Here is a 19,983-nt window from a genome sequence, read left to right as displayed (position 1 = left end):
GAAGTGAAATTTTTAACCATATATATATATATAGAAAGACATATGAAAGTGGTTTACCTACTTGTGAAGGGATTAGAACCCTTTATGCATCAGTAACCTCGTTTGAACTTGACCTTCTCTTTCTATTTGATCGAATTCTTTTTAAATAACTTTCTCTTTCATCAACTGTCAAATTCTTTGGACGTAATAATTTGAAATTAAATTCATATAGTTTCGAGAAAAATTTCATGTTAATGAATTTTATGTTTTGGTTGAATATAGAAATAATCTTAAAACGCTGCCAAATTTTTGAATAAAAGGTTGAGATTTGCGTATTTTTAACCGAAAAGTACGATCTTTAAAGAAGAAAAAAAGTGTCCAAGTGCATGTGGATACATAATAAATAATAAAATACAGACATCGATAAGCAATAAATAATTAAATACCCATATCGATAAACAATAAATAATAAAATACATAATAGGTAGGTTGCGTACTTTACTTACGTAGCAGCACAATGAGCAATTTACGACAGTCTGGGAAACATCCCTGAGGATGATCCGAAGACATGCCATCGTAATTTTGATCCTCCGTAGAGGGGATGGCTCCCCTGCGGAGGATCGAGCTCTGGAAGCCTGACTACTGAGTGAAGCCATGCACTTTAATGGTAGAACCGTTTAACGAGGACCGATACATAGCACCCTCGGTACCTACGTAGTCTGATTAACATGGTCAACTACCCGCTTACTGACCGCAGCCTATCACTACTTGACTTCGTTGTTCTAATGGGAGCCATGTCTTTACGATCAGTCCACTGCAGGACATAAAATGCACAATAAAATATGTAGTCTAGAACGCATGTAATCATGATTGCTTTTAATCAGCATCATGATCAAAATACTTCCACCTTTAAAATAATTCTTGGTTCCAAACTAGGTATAATTCAGTTGCTCATAGACCAATTGTTAATGTTCATTGTTCATTTTTTCGATATTGCTATTGTTATCGATAACAATTAACTTCCCTTTTGGGCAGCCCAGAGTTATCTAATTAACTTTAAGTTTATTTGAGGATTTTTTAAGTACTTTTTTTCACGATCAAATAAAATATGAAAAGTATGGTAAAAAGTAACTATTGTGGATAGTTTTTTTTTATTATCTTATTATTCTTAATTTGTCTTCTATCTTAATATATCTTACAATTTTTAATTGTTTTTCAAAGTTAAAAACCAAACAGTTTAAAAATAATCGAGTAACTTGCTGTGGAGAATTAAATCTTTGCTTATTACGTAAGGTTTAAAGGTAATTACAGTTGGAGCGTTAAATAAAGGTGAAAGGGAAGATGGATTTTATGCATTATACAATCGTTACTAAAGCATTGAGTTGTGTAATGTTACTTTATGGCTTAGCATTGTTACGATTATAAAGGTCTAAATCTGTTTTTATTCCATTTTAGAAACATTTAAAGCATTTAAAATAATTTCATTGGTCTGCAAATTATCCTTACTCATACCTTTGACTGGATAAGACCTTAATACAGGTTATTCTGACCCTTAAGTTGGAAAAAATTAGCTATTTTTTTGCAGTAGCACTGAGAGAAGAGATTTGATTTTTAAAATGAAAGAACTTAAATTAACAGAGATCTTTTAAGTTTTCGGGAACTTATGCGCTGTTGCCGTGGATGCACAGGGGATATCTTAAGCAATCTAAATAAGAATGCACCATTTTTAACACAGCAATTTGTTCTAGAAGAGAATACCAATAAAGTGTGAAAGTAGTAAACAAATATAGTAATAGGATCGTAATAGCCTGGTTGGTACGCCGTTGGTAGGGTCATTACAAAAATATCGCAAGCACAATGCGCAAACCTTACATTTTTACCGATTTCGGTTTTTTCTAATAGGTCAGTCATTTTTTGGACTGTCGGTATCGGGGACAAAAAATAATATAAAAAACCTATTATTAATATTTCATATTGTATTGGAAAAAATTGAGAAAAAAGGGGAAACTTAATTGCTGCTTTTATTTTTATTTTTATATCCGTCGATGAACAGCCGACCCAATTTTGGGTTTACGACTACTAATGTTCAACTCCGTAGCCTTGTAATTTTGAAACACTCCAGAAGACAAGGAAACGCCTGGATCAGTACCCTCAGAGGTATTGATTTGTTATGGGAACATAGAGGACTTTGAGACTCGACAGATTTAACGTGTATCAGTTACCATTTACTACACGGAGAGGCCTCGGCCGGCGGGGATTGAACCCACGATCACGGGGATTGCTTGGACGTGAGCCCAGTGCCCTACCAGTCAGGCTATTCCGGCCTCTTAATTGCTGCTTTGTATTTTAGAGTATCGTTGAATTATTAAACATTTTTAAAACTAAATTAAACAAATAATAACTTTATTAAATATGTTCAAGAATCAGTTAGGAATGTTTTGGGATACTAGATTTATTGTCTTTCAATCGACTGAAACATTATTCTACCTTATGGTAGACCTTATTACACACAGAAGTACAATTTTTAAAATAATTCTAAAAATTTACAATATCTAATTGCAATTTTTTTAAGTGGATTAAGTGGATTCTATTAATATTATGAATTCTATTAATATTATGAATTCTATTATTATTAATTATATTGATATAATTATTTAAATCTTAACTTTAAAATGAGCTTCAAGCAAATTATTAGAAATTTTATTTGGAAGTAGTATATATTTTTATTTGATTTTTCTAGTACCAAATGAGCAAGTACTTCGATAAGATAAAAGCAAGTACTTCGACGATGTCTAATATGATACCTTTCTTTGGTCTTTACATCAATTGGTGCATAATATTGTCCCATAGCTGTCGCAAATTAACCCCATTTTAGGGTATATATGTTACGGGTGAAGTTATAATTATAGCTATTATTATTAATAACCGGTGATTGCCTATAATAAATACGGTTTTTAAAAGTAAATAAGATAAATTTCGCCTTTTAATCACATTAACTTGTTATTATTAATAATCGCCAATGAAGTTAGGTCAATGTGATTAATTAAGCATAATTTATTATTATTTTCTTTTCTTTGTCGTATGCCTGTTTAGGCAGTGGGGGTGCGACTGTTCCTGTTTTTCAGTGGCGCCATCTATGACCAGGATTTCGACTTCCGTCACTCCATTGACACAACCACAACCCGTTTATAGGGCGGGTCACGACTTTACACATTGTCGACTCCCGGGCACTTCTTTGGCACCGTATTTTGAAATTCGCCAAGTCGGGTTTCAAATTTTCGCGCGAAAATCTTCGAATACTAATTCGCGAATGTTTCACTTGCAACATACGATTTAAAAAACGCATGAGGTGTGAATAAATTTAGCTTTTTTAAAAGTTCTTGCGTATTATCAGTCTCTTTTTATTAGGACTTCCTAAAACACATATTTATTTCTTACTTTTTTATTTCCTTTTTAGGATAAAGCTTTGTTGTGGGTGTAGGATATATGAGTAGGGTATAGTTTTTTTAATTATTTTTATAAATTTATTTCAAATAATTTATGGTGTCTTTACCAAGTATGTGGACGCAATATTCAATAATGCAGCAGGGTTTTGCGCTTAATTGTTTAGTTTTTAAAACCTTTAATTTAAGTAACTACACAATTTGTGAGTCTAAAGAATTTTCTTTTTATATACGTGTAATGATGAGGAGATTGTTGCTGTCAGCTTTATACCTAAATTTATTCTTTTCTACTTTTCTGACACTGATATCTATGATTAAATTTGATGTGATGATTCCCATTTGCAGTGCCAATAATATTTGCCTCCGAACAATCGCACTTAGATTTACCACTTTTTTATAAATGCTATGTCCCAAACGATAAATTCCGTTATACGTATTAGCCAATTTCACAGCTTTGGTCGCCAAGACTTAAAAATTTGTCGCAGTTAAAGTATATTTATGAGGTGAACACAATTTTGATTAAAGAAAACTTTTTATGATTTGTAAAATAAAAATATAATGTAAACAGTAACCATCAACTTTGACATTCTCATATCATAACTGTACAACAATTTAAGGGCAATCTGTTTATTTATTTCAGATTCATTAAAGACAAGATATTGAGTCAAATAAGAGAATCTTAACAATTTTTAAATTTAGCAATTTACTTTAAATAAAGAAAGTAGTTTTAAAGCAATTGGGTTGAAAGACTGAGGACTTACACTTTTCTCTAAAACAATTAATCGATGTTATGATAATAAAACAAAACTCTTGCGATCAGTTATCTCAGAACAAGATTTTTATTACCAAATAAGAAACAATTATTACCATTCTGCAAGGGACAGTTAAAATAAAATAGGTCATACAGTTTACAGACACACAGAATGCATGAAAATCTAAGAATAAATGTTTGAACTTTTAAAGCAAATTACATACAATAAAAGTTATTCTGTAAAAAAAAAAAAAAAAAAAAAAACAAGTTGTTACAAATGAGACTATTATCCCTTAGGAAAATTTGCCATAGGTTTGCCATAAAAAATTGCCATAGGATATTCCTATGGGGTTTTGCCTATGGCAAAATTTTGCCATACATGTATGGCAAAATTTTGCCATACGTATGTGGCAAAAGTGTATGGCAAAATTTTACCATAGGCAAAACCCCATAGGAATATCCTATGGCAAATTTTTGCCATACATGTATGGCAAAATTTTGCCATAGGCAAAACCCCATAGGAATATCCTATGGCATTTTTTCATATGGCATATTTTTGCCATACGTATATGGCAAAATTTTGCCATAGGCAAAACCACATAGGAATATCCAATGGCATTTTCTATGGCAAATTGTTGCCATACATGTATGGCATAATTTTGCCTTACGTATATGGCAAAATTTTACCATAGGCAAAACTCCATAGGAATATGCTATGGCATTTTTTTATATGGCAAATTTTTGCCATAAAACTAAGATGTGTTAGAGTTTATGACGAAATATTTTTCCATAGGCTATGGTACACCTTTGCCATACAGCATATGGCAACATTTCTCGTTGATATTTTACCATACATCAAAAATGATTACTTACAAGAATCTTTCGCAATGGATATTAAAAATGCAAAACTTAATAATTGTAGAATAAATAAATATCCAGAAAGCTTTTTTAAAAATTTCTTTGATAAACTTCCCCTGTTTTACTTGCAGAATCCATTCTGAATGCTGTTCTTATTCAAATAAATTTTAAACGGTTAGTACTAACTGTTAGAAAATGGGTCCGGTGGTCGGAGCGAGTGGGAAAAATATTGGTTATGTTGATTAGGAACAAAATATATTGAGTACAGGCAACCAATATTTGTTAAAGCTGTAAGAAACAAGAAAATAGAAAGTGGGTCCGGAGGTCGGAGCGAGTATAAAAAAAGCTAATCTGATTGATTGGTATCATAATTAGTTTGATAAGCGTCAGCCTGAAAGACCTAAACCTAAAAGAACCTAACCTAACCTGTCAACCTAAAAGAAAGCGAAGTAAAATAATGGTCCGATGGTCGGAGCGAGTATGAAAATTTTTAAAATTTTGATATGTGATACTAAGCTAAAAATTAAACAGACTACTGAAACAATAAAATATTATGAAAATTCAAAAGATAAAGAGTGGGGCCGGGGGTCGAAGCGGAATTAGTTTAAAATAGACCAAACGGGACAAAAGCCGAATATGTAACGGTGCAACCAGTGGTGGCATGTAAACAAAATTTTATCTATAAAAAAGAGGGTATTAGACTATGAAAAGCTAAGAATAGAAAACAGGCTAAATTAGTTGATCCCCTACTAGTGAGGGATTTAAAACTCAGAAAATTTATGTTGAGTTGTGTTAAGCACAGTTAGAAAAGAGAACGCAATATAGAAACATTGGAAAATACAAAACATGTTTAAGACATGATTAAAATTGGTAAAATTAATAATTGCTATTGACAATTGGTCAGGGATAGTAAATAAAAATTAATTTTGTATAGAGCATCGCTATGACGAAAAAGTTGTAAACTTAAGGAAAGATTGAATTGTTAAAAGCATTTTTGGTAACAGCAGCAGATAATATAGCCAGGGACTGTCAGTTGATGATATTGAAGCAAAATAATTGTTAACCAGTAATCTAGTTAAGTGATGACCCTAAGCTATGTATAAATATGTAACAGAACATTGTACAAATATATGTGGATACTTAAGAAATATTAGTTGTTAGATAGTAAAACACAGAGACATGATAAAAAACAATTTAATGGCAAGCAAAAATTAAAAAACACAAAATAAAAATATAAAGCCCTAACGTATGTAAGATAATGCAAAAAAGCATTGCAAGAACCTAAGTGGAATTAAAATCAAAAGCTAATGAGAATGTAAACACTGACTTTGATATTGATATATGACAGCAGTAAAAATGAAATTATCACCGAACAAGTTAAAATAATTAAAACATTTTAATTATTAAAGAAATCATGACCTGGCTTGATCATAAGCACTTAATGGAAATTAAATGCTGCGTTTTTCATCATGAAGATTTTTTACAAATTGTTATGGGGAATAGAACACCATTAATAATGAAAAAGTATTGTGACTTTAAAAATTTATATAAAATCAGAGGGAAGGGATAAAAAAAAAGAAAGATGTCGTTTAATCAGAAACAGTTGGGAGAAAGAAATATAAAAATTTTAGATAAAAATATAAACAGCAGGATAATAATTAAAGTGTACAAGGTCAGCGTTAACAAATAGCAAAATTTAACATAGCGAAAACCTATACCCAATCGCGACACATTTTAAAAAGATACAGATAATAAAAGTGCCAGATCGCCGAAAATAAAAAACTTAATAAATTCAGATAGATAATCGCATAGGCGTTTGCAATAAAGTGTTTTTGACCAAGAATGAGGTCGAAAAAATATTAAAATAAATCGCCAAAGTTTGCGAAAGATTCCACTTGTAGTGGATGACACGTTAATATGGCGGTCTGATACTCTAAGCCTAAAAGAATGGAACATCGGATTTCAAACACTCAAAAATGGAAAAATTGGCCACCCGGAGGCCGGAAAAGACTCACCAGGAATGCTTTGTGGGATTACATGTTGAATTTAATTTACTTCGGGGTGAAAAAATGGATATTTATTTCTTTTAGAAGATGTTTTTGAGGACTCCATAGAAGTTGTTGTTTCGTTGGTGGGGATCTAGATCAGCTTTTCTCTCTCTATGGTATACTGCCATACAAATCTTTATGCCTACCATTGGCCTATGGTATACTGCCATATGATTTTCTACGGTTGTCATAGGCCAATGGTGATGTGCCATACAAATCCTTATGATTACCATTGGTCTATGGTATACTGCCATACAAATCTTTATGGTTACCATTGGCCTATGGTATCTTGCCATACAAATTCCTATGGTAGTCATAGGCTTATGGGGTTGTGCCATACAAATCTCTATGGTAACCATAGGCGTATGGTATCTTGCCATATAAATTTCTATGGTAGCCATAGGCTTATGGGATTGTGCCATACAAATCTCTATGGTAACCATTGGCGTATGGTATCTTGCCATACAAATTTCTATGGTAACCATAGGTTGCCATAGATTACCATAGGCTTCTCTATGGCAAATTTTCCTAAGGGATATGATTCGAGCAACTAAAAAATTCTTTTGGAATTTTAAAGACTAATGAATACTATTAAATAATATCAGAAAAGTTTTCTGAGTCTCTTTTGTCTCATTTTTGAAGCAGAATATAAATTAAAATACACATCTCATTTTTTCTATTCCTGCTCTTCTCTGAATCGTTCTTATTAAAATAGATGAATGGTGTTAAATTACGTTACCTTAAGTTAGTAAATGTGTTTTCGTAATTAGGAGGGAAAAAAAGTCTCTTTTTAGATTGAAAATAAATGTAGTAATTTTCATAGTATTTTTTCCATATCTTATTTAGAAGCTAAAAAATTCAATAAAAAAATTATAAAATATATAGACAAATTGTTGAGTTATAGAATCTAATAAGCTTAAGTTGTTATAAAATTATGAATAAAAAGTTACAAGATGGATAAGTTATGAAATTAATGAAGCATAGAATGAAAGGATAAATATATATATATCAAAATATATGATAAAATTAATTGGGAAACAATTAAAACGAAGATGAGTAATTTCAGATATATACAAATAATATAGTGATAGAAACAAGAAAAATGGAAAATATCGGAAATTTCCCTGACAAATTTAAGAAACATTAAAAAAAGTTAAGCAGCCACAATTTTAAGTTTTAATAAATATGATTTGATGTTATAAAAAATAAATTAACTATACGAAAATAGTAGTGAACATGCCATAGAATTGTTTCTTTATGCCGCGGCTTTACTATACCTATTTTTTCTCCTTGTTTTCATAATAGCACGCATTTTACAGAAAATATTTCAACAAATATAATAAAAATATTTTCAAATTTTTTTTAGAGACTCTCTTATGAAGAAAATATTGTCAATCAAAAGCTGTTCAGTATAAAATATGTGCAATTTTTTTGAGATATTGTAAGCATTTTGAAGAATACATATTTTTTCTAAAATAGAAATAATTGAAAAAACCAGGTAAAAATGAAAGAAATAAAAATAATTATTTTTCAAACTGTGTAAAAAAAGTTTTAATACTTTTATCTTTAAAAATATGAACACTTAATAATGTGGTGATTTATATAGGGGATTATTTTTTTAAACTTCGTTTATTAATTAAGGTATTCAAAAGATATTGGTTATTCTGAAGATATAAATATTTTATTACTCCAAATTTTTATTTAATTTACAGGAATAGTTTCTATTTGAAAAATTATTTGAACCAAAATATTTATGTAATTAACTGAAATAATTGCGTGTATGTAAATTTTTCTTTCTCTTTTTTTATAGAAGGACGAAGTATTTTGTTCTCGTTGTTTGAATTTTTCTAGTCTTAAACGAGGATAAAATTTTAACTTAATTCAACAATCAACTTTTAAAAATATTCATGAGCGCGAAGATTCGTTTATGACTTTTACGAGTGCTGCTGAGCGAGCGTAGGGTTGCCTCTCAGTGAGGGGTACTAGATAAGGCGAGGAAACAGTTATCAAATAAAACCGCGGCGAGTGGAGGTGCCCGGGAGTCGACAATGTGTAAAGTCGCGGGCGGGTCACATTCACTCACAAAGGAGAAAGGACATAGAACACTCACAGAGAGAAAGAAACATCCATGCCTTGCCCGGGATTCGAACGCAGGACCTTTCTGATGCAAGGACAGTTCCCTGCCCCCTACACAGGCCAGTCGGCGCATAATTTATTCAAAGTGAGATTAATTTTTATGTGTCTGTGTGCTGTGATGATTGCAAGTGAGTGCTGTTTTATACGTCTGTCAGTTGTCTTTGTAGAGATTAGAAGAGTTAAAAAAAATAAAGGATTGTTGTGTGAAATACGGATTTTTACTTGTGTTTAATTTAAAATAACAACCATAAAATTCCCTTTTAAGTTTTTAAAAAAATATAATTATAGCTATTGATAAATGATGATTTTTGAAATCTTGAGTTCATAAATTTTAGTATTGTTCTACAAATACAGATTTTAAAAACTGTATGAAATTCGAAACAATTCCTGGATTGATTTCAATGCATAATACTTCAGTAAAATATATTTTGTATATGTTAATGTTTAAACTAATAAATTTGGCTATTATTAATAATGACAATAAAAGGAAAATTATTTCATTGACAAAGGTAATTGCTGGTAAATTCTGATAGATCAATCGCTTTAACTGACTTCTTACTTGGTTATCGCGAATGATATGCATGTCACATATCTCTGAGATGATGAAACATCTTATTTAATTTTTTATTGCTTTGGAAGAAGATAAAAGGCATAAGGTCAATAATGATTTTCTATTAATAAAAAGGCCAATTGTTCTACTAATTAAGTTTTTTACAAATGAGTATGCCAACAAATGCCTATTAATGCTATACTCATTAAATGAAAATTCCTATTAAAATAATTCAAATATTTTTTATTGGATCATAGAACAGAAAGAAAAAGAAAACTTGCACTTAATATTTATATTTTATTTTATATCCGGCGTTGAACTTCGCAGTTTTGTAATTTTTAATCACACCCAGAAGACAAGGGAACTTCGGGATAAAGTATTGTAAGAAATTTGAATGCCTTGTAGACTTTTTGATGGGACTAACCAGCATTTGCATTGCACTGAGAGAAAAAACACGGAAACCTCTGAGGGTTAGCCTGACGGCAAGGAGACTCTAACCCATGATCCGTCTACCACTGAGGATATTTCATGTCATTGTGGTAGGGGCGAGCTGGCTGCGGAATTCGTATTGACCAGCCATCGCTGGGGTTCGAACCGGGGAATATCATCATTGAGGGGCGAGTGCTCTGTCTCATGAGCCATCGCGACTCACGCCTAATATTTGGAAAATCACTAAACATAAGTCTGACATGAGTAGATAGTAATTACTTTTATATTTTTAATACTAAATTTAAATTTTCGACTCTTTGGTTGTATATGAATAATATTTATGCATCTTAATGTTTTTTTTCAGTATTTTTTATGGAGTGAAAAGTTTTTCTATAATGATTTTATATGTTACACATTTGTTGTATTTAAACTTAAAAAACAAACAAAAAAAAATAAATAAAAAAAGAAACCTAAGACTTATGTTAAATTTTCATTATATGCAGGGCGTTAAGTAATTACCTCTCTTAATGTATATATTTCTTCCATCCTTGTCAAAAATGAAATCATAAAGATACTAAGGGTTGGATAGGTAAAGGGTACTAAGATGTTAAGGGTTGTAAACTAATATTCAAACAATAAGAAAGAAACAAGAATTTCAATCAAATTCTTAGGAATCCCTTCTGATGAAAGCGGAACTAAAACAAACTTTCAGAACTGTTAGATTAGTAGTTGAAACAGACAGGAGCTGAAAAGTGATAATTAGTAACAAGTTTCATAAGGCTATCAATCTACTTTTTATGAGTTATGCGATCTTCATCAGACATCTATAGTGTATTTTCTTTATTTGAATATTAATATTCGACATTTAATAGATGTTAACTCTAGTGTCTGTATAAATTCAATTTCGATAATGTTAAAATTATTTTCACCCTTGTCACATCAGTACATCTTGATTCTCTGGAATCATGTTTTATTCATACGAATGCTGATTCCTTTGTTAACGACATTAGTTCTTCGCCACCTCTCCATAGCGTATGGAAATGTATTTTACCCTGATTTAGCCTTTCAACCACTGTGCTTTTTCTTCTTCTGTTTTACATCTTTCTTTCTCACCCGGCCATTGTGGTTTTTCTTATTTTGTTTCCCCCCATTATTCTTCCATTTTTCTTTGGCAACTCGGCACTTTGTACTTCGAATCACTTTTGTTTCTTCCCATTCACGTCTGGCAGGTCTTGAAATTGGGCGCCTATTTTTGAGAGCTTGAAATATGTCGATTGTTATTTCTAATTTGTATATTTTTGAAGCAAGTGAAAGTTTCACTCAAGTAACATCTTATGTGTGTATTTGATTTTAGTTTTGAAAAGAATTTTAAAAATAATAATGAAATTAAATGAGAAGAAAAATAATTTTTAAATATTATATACAAAGAAAAATAAATATTGAAAATGAAGATTCCTAGCATTCCCAAAATAGTTTCAAGTAGGAAAAGAAACAAAGTTATTTAAAAATAAAATTGGATCATTTTGTCATATACAGAAACAAGAGGTCAAGTTCAACTGCGACTGCTGAAGCATTAAGTGGTTTAATCTCTCATCTGGCAACACGGTTTTTCTGAACACTTAACTATATAAAGTGTCCTGTGTTTACTTTCAATTAGTATTCCGCTTTTGGAGAAACAAGTTAAATACTTTCCAATATGATTCCACAGGTAAAATTTTATTTATATGTTTTTTTTTAACTGAAAGAAATGAAAAAGAAGATTGATATTTAGAATAGCTTTTTTTAATTGCTATATTTTAAATTTTTGAGTATAGCATCTTAATTAAATTATTTTTCCCAGATTGTTTTAAGAGTAGGACTTCTTTGTAATTTTAATTCTCAAAATGTGAAACTAAAAATGCTGTTGCTTATAGATTTGTTATAGTTTAATAATTTATCGTTATGTTAATGATACATATGAGAAATTGGGTAATTGAAAGGCTATAACAATGGGTTCAGAAAAGGGAATATCTTTATGTTTAGGATATAAATAAGAAATAATTCAACAATTTGGGAAACATAACAGGATTTCGGCTAACAAAAATTCTGAAAATTTTTCGAATTTTCTTTACTTCCTAAAATTATAATGTTTAAATAATTCTGTTAATAATTTTTTGCTTATTACTGTTTTATTAATGCTTTTTACATATTCAGTCTTTAATTTACATTTATTCTCTATTTCTTCAGGTTATTCTTCTCGTAACTATTGTTACCATTGCTGCTGCTCATCCCCCACTAGTAAGAAAAATTATATAATTAACTCTATTTCTCTTTTTTATTATTATTTCTAGAGCATGTTATTTCCTTGTTAAATGATTCTGTATTGCATATTGAAGCCCTTAGCGCAATAAATTTTGAATTTTTTTGTACTGTTGTACTTTGTATACTAAAAATACTTTTCTTTTGGTATTAAAATTCATTGTATTTTTGAAATTAAATTGTATGTTTTTTCTAGCAATATGAATTTTTTTAAGCATTTGTGTGTTTTCAATGGTTAATCAGGATACAGATCAAATTTTGCCCATCTTCAATCAGTGCCTACCACACTAACAATAAAAATGGCTAAAAATGTATAAGAAAAAAAAACTATAGTTCTGCGGAAGTGAAACTTTGTGATGTAACTTAGTTTTTTGCATAAAGCCCAGATAAATCGTTACAGCAAAATAATCTTTACAGATAAAAAAAAGTTCAAAAGTTGCATCAAAAGTTCTTATACAGATTTAAACTGAATATTTCGAGATGTAGTTAAATGTATTAAGGATTTATTTACAGAAAACAAAATAACATTATGCTCAAAATTATCACAGAAAGATAATTTATGTTTATATTGCATACTTTAGTACGATCAAATTAGCAAATTTTACCCTAGTAAACATGCATTAACAGATTTTACATTAGTAAATGTACATTCGACATACATTAATAGATTTTACAACAGTAAACATTCATTAGTTATACATTAGTAGTACATTTTGCGTTAACTCGCAGAATGATATCGCATTAGTTTATTTTAGTATCTTACAAGATGGAATCAGACTAATAACCATACGTTTTTATTTTCTCAAAACAAGTGTAAGCAACACACAAATTTTTTTCCCCCATACTCATATGTTCTCGATCGAAACTAGTTTAATTTGTGCATTTTACGTTATTCAGTTTTGATAATACCATGCAAAATAATCTGAATAATAAAGATTCAGAGAACTCTCTGGACATTCATCTAGCGATTTAATGTATGCTGATTACTTGAGAACACTTCGTAAAATGCGATGGAGAACTTTATTGCTGGTAACTATAATATTCATTTCCATAAATTTCATAAATTTATTCCCCCCAAATGTCTGTTCATAGACTTAAACTCAAACTAAAATTCTTTTATCAATGAAAACCAGCGGAATATTTTTCTTTAGTTGAGAACACTACCTAAAATATTATCAAAGATGTATTTTGAAATTTAGATTTTATCACGTATATTATATTATATAGATACTAACCACACAGAGAATCGAGATCAAGGTACTCAGAATGTAGACTTTTAATTTTCTTTGGTAAAAGAGTATATCCGTGGTGTCCGTATATATTTTTTATTAAAAAGTTAACAACCATTTTCATTAATTACTAATGCCTCATAAAATTATCTGTAACTAATTATTAAAAACTAAAAATTTTCTTTTATGCTTATGTTACTATATAAATACAGTCTGAAAACTATGTGGTACACCCTGTACAATTCAAAATATGCTTTCCAGTTCTAGGTGCAGATAAATTTTCTTTAGTGAAAGAGTTTCGAAAAAATTCCCTAAAAATGATTTCGGATAGATAAAGAAAATTGATCTACAATAAATTTTATTTTATAAGAAAATTTAAAAAAAATGTTTATAAGAATGACAAGTTTCGATGCAGATTAAGCAATATTTTAAGATTGTTTATATATATTTATGCAAATGTATTTTTTGTTTTTAGGACCATGGCCACCATGCACCTAAACCATACAAATTTGGATACAGTATTAAAGACAAGCACGGTGAGCAACACCGAGAGGAATCCGGTAATGGTGGTCATCACGTGACTGGAAGTTATGGTTTCACCGATGACAGAGGTATTCACAGACAGGTCAATTATGTAGCTGACCACGGAGGTTTCAGAGCCGAAGTCAAGACCAACGAACCTGGTACCGCCAATCAAAATCCAGCTGCAGTACATATCCATTCATCTGCTCCTGCCCATGGTCATTTGTATGGTGGATATGGAGGATACGGCAGTACTGGTCTTGGTTACGCTGGTTATGGTGGATTAGACTATGGATATGGAGGATTAGGAAATGGTTACGGTATTGGAAATAGTGGACTTGGATATGGCGCCGGATATGGTGGTTATGGTTTAGCTGGAGCATTGCTTGGCACATTGCCGTATGCCCGATACGGTTATTAAAACGATGGGTTTTATGTTTATGGTTTTCCATGGTTCTTGCTAGGAACAATTTAAAAATTGTATGTTTCAACGTTGCCAAACCTTTGTTTTTGTTAGCTATTTCTAATGTAAAACTATTTCTTCTACTGAACCAATTGGAAATAAATATTGTATTTTTGTATAATAGTGGTCTGTGCAGAATTATAAATTTGAGCATCCGTTTATTTATTAAAAATCTATTTTAAATACAAACTCCAAAGAACGTGGGAGAATGCAACTCTAACAACAGAAAAAACTTGTAAATTTAAATGTAAAACAAACTAATTCATTTTCGAATATGCAAGCATGCGAACTTTTAAATTGAAAAAAGAAGTAATTACTCTTTTATTTCTACTGAATAAAAAATCTTGTGAGCTAACAAATAAAATAGGTAAAAAAAAAGGTAAACCTAAAGAATAAGCATGAAAAACATGTGAGTCTAAAAGCAGACATCTGAAGTAAACATTTCAACATAAAATCTTTATATTAATCTGTTTTTAATGGTTTAAGAAGATTTAAAGAACATATTAAAGGATAAATTATTGAAGTAAACAAAATGTTTAATGATAATTTTTTTTTGCCATGCTATAAACTAAAATAGAACATCAGTAAATGCCTTCGTCTTCCTTTTTCGTGACTTGTTTATGTTGTTCCAGTGGCGCTTTAGTTACATTTCTGCCAGTGTTGCTTTCTTACAGTGTTGTCTCTTTAGACCATTTCCTCATCAGATTAAAACAATGGCTTTTGATATTAATTCAACTTACAACTAGCTCCACTCTGGAAATGCTCTATTACAAATTAGTGTTTTAACTCAAATATGTAAATATTCATTTTCCAATAAGAGGTAGATTGAACTTAATTTTAAATTTAGATATACCTTTCTGAGTTGCAAGAAACAATTACTTAATGCGTCTTCAATTTTGCCTACACTAGCCTCATAGAGTGTCCTCATTAGTACCGAGTAGTTGGGATAGTGCGGACAAAAACAAACTAAAAAATATATATATATATATTGCAGAAAAAAAGGAAGAAAAAAAGAAAAAGAAAACATAATTTTTAGTTATAAACAAAATGCAGGCAACACAATGTTAACTCCTCGAACGTTGTGTTCTTGGATGAAATTGTACGACAACTTCCCTGATACACACTACTCTTTCATTGAATAATATGGGGAAACTGATTTTCTGATCCAGGATAGCCTGCCTCTAAAAGTTCGGTTGAACTATTTTGGTTTGTAAAATAACAAATAATTAAACTGTTATTTAATTATTTTTTTGTTAGAAATATCTAACTTCTCGTCGTGATAATCGAGAAGACTTTTCTCTTGAAATCTTGAAAATTGAAGAAAATTGCAATTGCAAGCAGAAATTCGTCGCATGAATGTTTGATGCATATAAGTAACTCCTATTGCGGATGGAATGATTATTAAAGTTTTCTTTCATTACAAAGAAAAAAAAACCCAGTTTAGCTGAGAAAGCTGCCAAACAGGTTTACAATATATTCGATTTTAACTTCTTAAAGAAATTTGCAGTTACTGTACCAAATGAAAAAAATTATATTACGTTTTAAAAAAAATTGAAACATATTGATGTATCTGATATGTCTTAGTATTAGGGAATATTCGTCTTTATATTTATATGTACGTTTACATACAATTCTTTTTAAAAATTCGATAGGTACTATTCAACTGATTTCGTTCAATTTTTGTATTTTGCTATGTAAATTTAAAATCTTTAAAATAATTTAAAAACTTTTATACCAGACAATTAAAATTTTTTCGGCTATTATTAAATAAAATAATAAATGATAATAAGTAATAAATGATAATAAATAATAAATGATAATAAATAATAAATACTAACTAAAAGTTATTTTTTGAATAAAATCTTTGAACAAGCGTATTTCCTAATTGCGGGAAAATTTCTTCAAATCGCTTAAAAAGTTCTAAACTATGGCAAAATACGCTAAAAATAAAATTATCATTAAGGGGTCTAAACTTTGGACAGCTCAGCTAATCAAACTATTGAGACCATATTTCCCAGATTGCGTCTACTTTCTATATTTCTAGGATCAAAAATCCAAATCGGTCAACAAAAAAAAAAGGTATGTTTATTTAGAGAAAGATCGTTTTCGTGTGACGTAAATATTGTCTTCACTAGCTAATTATCATATTTGAGGTCACCCTTCCTTGAATCATGAAGATTGAGTCCTAGTATGATCATTAGCCCAAAAGTTATTCAAGGTGGTCCGTTTTTTTGTGCAATGTACATCTACCCCGCAGCAGTAGGATACCCGCAAGAGTCCACTGTGTATCAATAGGGTCACGAAAGGTAAGGTTTTAGAATTTTGTAACTAAAGGCATTATGGGGACAGTACTGAGTCCACCCCACATTTATTTTACGAACAAGCTGTTACCCATCAAACTAAAGTTTGGTACCCTCACCGGAGATCGAACCCCAGTGCTTTCTGATCACAGTTCAGTGCTGAGTTTCGCTTATTTTGGTACTATAAAATTTTAATATTTTAAAATACGTATACACGTGAGACAAGATTGAATTAGCAACACTTCAGGATAAATAATTATTTTTAAGAGTCAGTTAAATTTAATTTTATTTTTGATCATAAGTACGTACTCTTAAATTTGATAATTATGATTTAATTGTGAATTCGGTTCGGTTTAATTGTGAATTGTATCAGGGAAAAATTTGAAAATGATTTAAAATTATTTAATTTGATTGCTTTAAGCATTTCTTTTTATATGCTTCCATTTTTTTCTTCTATTTTACCTTCGTGAATATGTATTTTTTTACAGACATTTATTTTTAATTGAGTTGCGTTTTATTTTCTCAATAGTTACATTTTATTTTATTTCAAGCCATATTTAGTATCTCCTCCCATGCGGAACTTCTGTTCAAAATTTTGTTATCTAATTAATTTATAGAGCAATTTATAATTGCAACTTTTTATTCTAAATTCACTTAACTCATATTATTGTTCTTAATCTATTTACTTATTTTATCTATATAAATCTATATGAAGCGGAAGGTTTACATGTTTGTGCATATACATCTTGTATAAATCTGTAAATCTGTACCGATTCACACTAAATTTGGTGCAAGGGTTCAAAGAAACGGTAAACCTAACTGTCTACTTTAAAGCATCTTCCGATTACCGGATCACGCATGCGCAATATCCCAACGAAAAAATTGAATAAATATCTAATAATACGAGTGAGTTTCTAGCTTGCAGGTCTAGTGAATCAAAAATTAGCTTTATTGCACGTTCTTATGAATTATTTATCTTATGCTTTGGATATTAGGATTAGCTTATACAGTCCTTGGCCAAATTATTAGACGCACTATAAAATTCTATGTGAAATCTTAATTACTCAGGTGATACTCTATACAGCTTTATTGTTTTTTACGTGACTGAAACCGGTTTGCACCTGCTTATACGTTCGTGTATCAATTGGTTAAACTGGACGATATATAATATAAATTCGACTATTCTATAATTCAGACGATGTGATACATAAATATAGAATATTTATTATACCAGGTATTATATTAGCAAATTAACATAATTATTCTTAATTATTAGACGCACTGTAGTGTTTTAAAGATTGCATACTTTGAATAAGTTTATAAGCAATACCTTTATAGCTAAGCACACAAGTAAGGGTCTTTTATTCCGGAGTCTTTTAATATACTTCCTATTTGTATTCATTTTTATCGTATTGAATTACAATGTTAACCAACTGATACACGAACATAAACAAGTGTAAACCGCGCTTCAGTCGCGCAAGAAATAATGTTGTATAGCATCACCTGATAATTTAGGTTTTTACGTAAAATCGTCTAATAATTTGGCCAGGGACTGCACAAACAAAACGATTAGATTAAATTTTGCTTCTTGTTCTATAGTTTTCTCACGTTTTAATACAGTGTAATTCCTCTCTCTCAGTATAAATTATGAAAAGACCCTTCATTACTAGTTAAACCAATTTTGACAAAACCACACAAGGACATGATCTTCTTAATTTCATTACTATTATTTGAGTCAAATTTTGAGTTTCGCTTTGTAACGGAACATCTTTTTATCTGCTCTTTATTTTATTGGAAATCCGTTTAGTTAAGGGACTTCATGTTTTTGTATTTGAACAGTTCTTAACTGATCAATACCCTGGTAGGCTATCAGTATCCCTGGATGCCCCTTGCGTGGGTGGGTCAGGGAACAAGCTTATATATTAGGTTATAGCAAGTAAAATCAGCATTAATAATTTCGTAATGTATGGGGATGACGTCACTGTATTTAAAAAGGTATATGAAACCACGTATTTCTTACGCTTTTAAAGCCTGTTTTTATAAACTTAATTAGTGGAAACTCGAGAAGTACTAACGAAATAAAATTGAAGTTATCTATTAAACCATGGAGAATTTTGGTACTGTGCACAAAATAAAAGCGCGGACCACCCTGAATAACTTTTGATCTAATGATAGGATCTTAATGTTCTAGGACTCAATCTTAATGATTCAAGGAGAGGAGCTCAAATATTCTAATTAATTAGTGCAGACGATAGTTTAAAATACGAAATTGGACACAAAAACGCACTTTCTCTGAATAAATATAACTCTTCCCAAAATGTAGGGGGTAGCCGCAATCTGGGATATATGGTCCTAATAGTTTGGTCAGGTGAGCGGTTCAAAGTTTGGACGTAAATTTTTTACGTGTTTAACCATATCACGAGAACTTTTAAGGCGATTTGAATTTTTTTTTTATATATAACTATGAAATATGTTCATCAAAAGATAATTCCATGCAAAATATCACTCTTAGTAAATATTTCTTTTTTTGTTATTTTATTTAATAATAGCCGAAAAAAATTTGAATCGTAAGTTATAATTTTTTTTTAATCATTTTAAAAGATGTAATTATAATATATACAAATTTCGAAAAATCAAAATACAAATTTTGATTGAAATTGGTCCAATAGTTACTGAGAAAATAAATTTAAAAAAAAAATATTTTCTTTGTTATTCAGGGTGGTCCATTTCTCATTTTCAGCACTGGACATTCAGAATGACCCATTTTTAAATGATACCATATGTGTAGTTGAACTTTCTTTTAGTGAGTTTAACTAACTCAGATTATGGTTAATCTAATAGGATGAAGTCGCATCGGAATATACCAGAGATAAATAAAATTAAATAAATGTTGTGTGTGTGGATATTAGTTACCATGAATTTGTAGAATGATGACATTGAGGTACTTAACCGTTTTAGAGGACTGCAAAAAATATAT

At 30.3% G+C, this 19,983-nt stretch overlaps 1 protein-coding gene across 1 annotated transcript; it reads left to right on the top strand.

The window, feature by feature from the left end:
• Nucleotides 1–11,762: 11,762 nt before the first annotated feature.
• LOC107437297 (uncharacterized) lies at nucleotides 11,763–14,824 on the top strand. The gene is made up of 3 exons (XM_021147848.4): nucleotides 11,763–11,902; nucleotides 12,421–12,471; nucleotides 14,197–14,824. The coding sequence occupies exons 1-3, from the start codon at nucleotides 11,891–11,893 to the stop codon at nucleotides 14,662–14,664; spliced, it is 531 nt and encodes a 176-aa protein (XP_021003507.2). The 5' UTR covers nucleotides 11,763–11,890; the 3' UTR covers nucleotides 14,665–14,824.
• The last annotated feature ends 5,159 nt before the right edge of the window (nucleotides 14,825–19,983 follow it).

This window comes from Parasteatoda tepidariorum, chromosome 2, assembly GCF_982258835.1.
Source record: "Parasteatoda tepidariorum strain Cologne lab strain chromosome 2, Ptep-v5.0, whole genome shotgun sequence".
In the NCBI taxonomy this organism is placed as follows: Eukaryota; Metazoa; Arthropoda; class Arachnida; order Araneae; family Theridiidae; genus Parasteatoda; species Parasteatoda tepidariorum.
Note: the sequence above shows the minus strand (reverse complement) of the source record. Positions and strands in the feature narration are given on the sequence as shown.

Bases quoted from the DNA above. Each gene is read 5' to 3' on its own strand.
- LOC107437297 (XM_021147848.4), top strand. The intron at 12,472-14,196 runs GTAAGAAAAATT...TTTTGTTTTTAG, and splicing joins CTGCTGCTCATCCCCCACTA to GACCATGGCCACCATGCACC.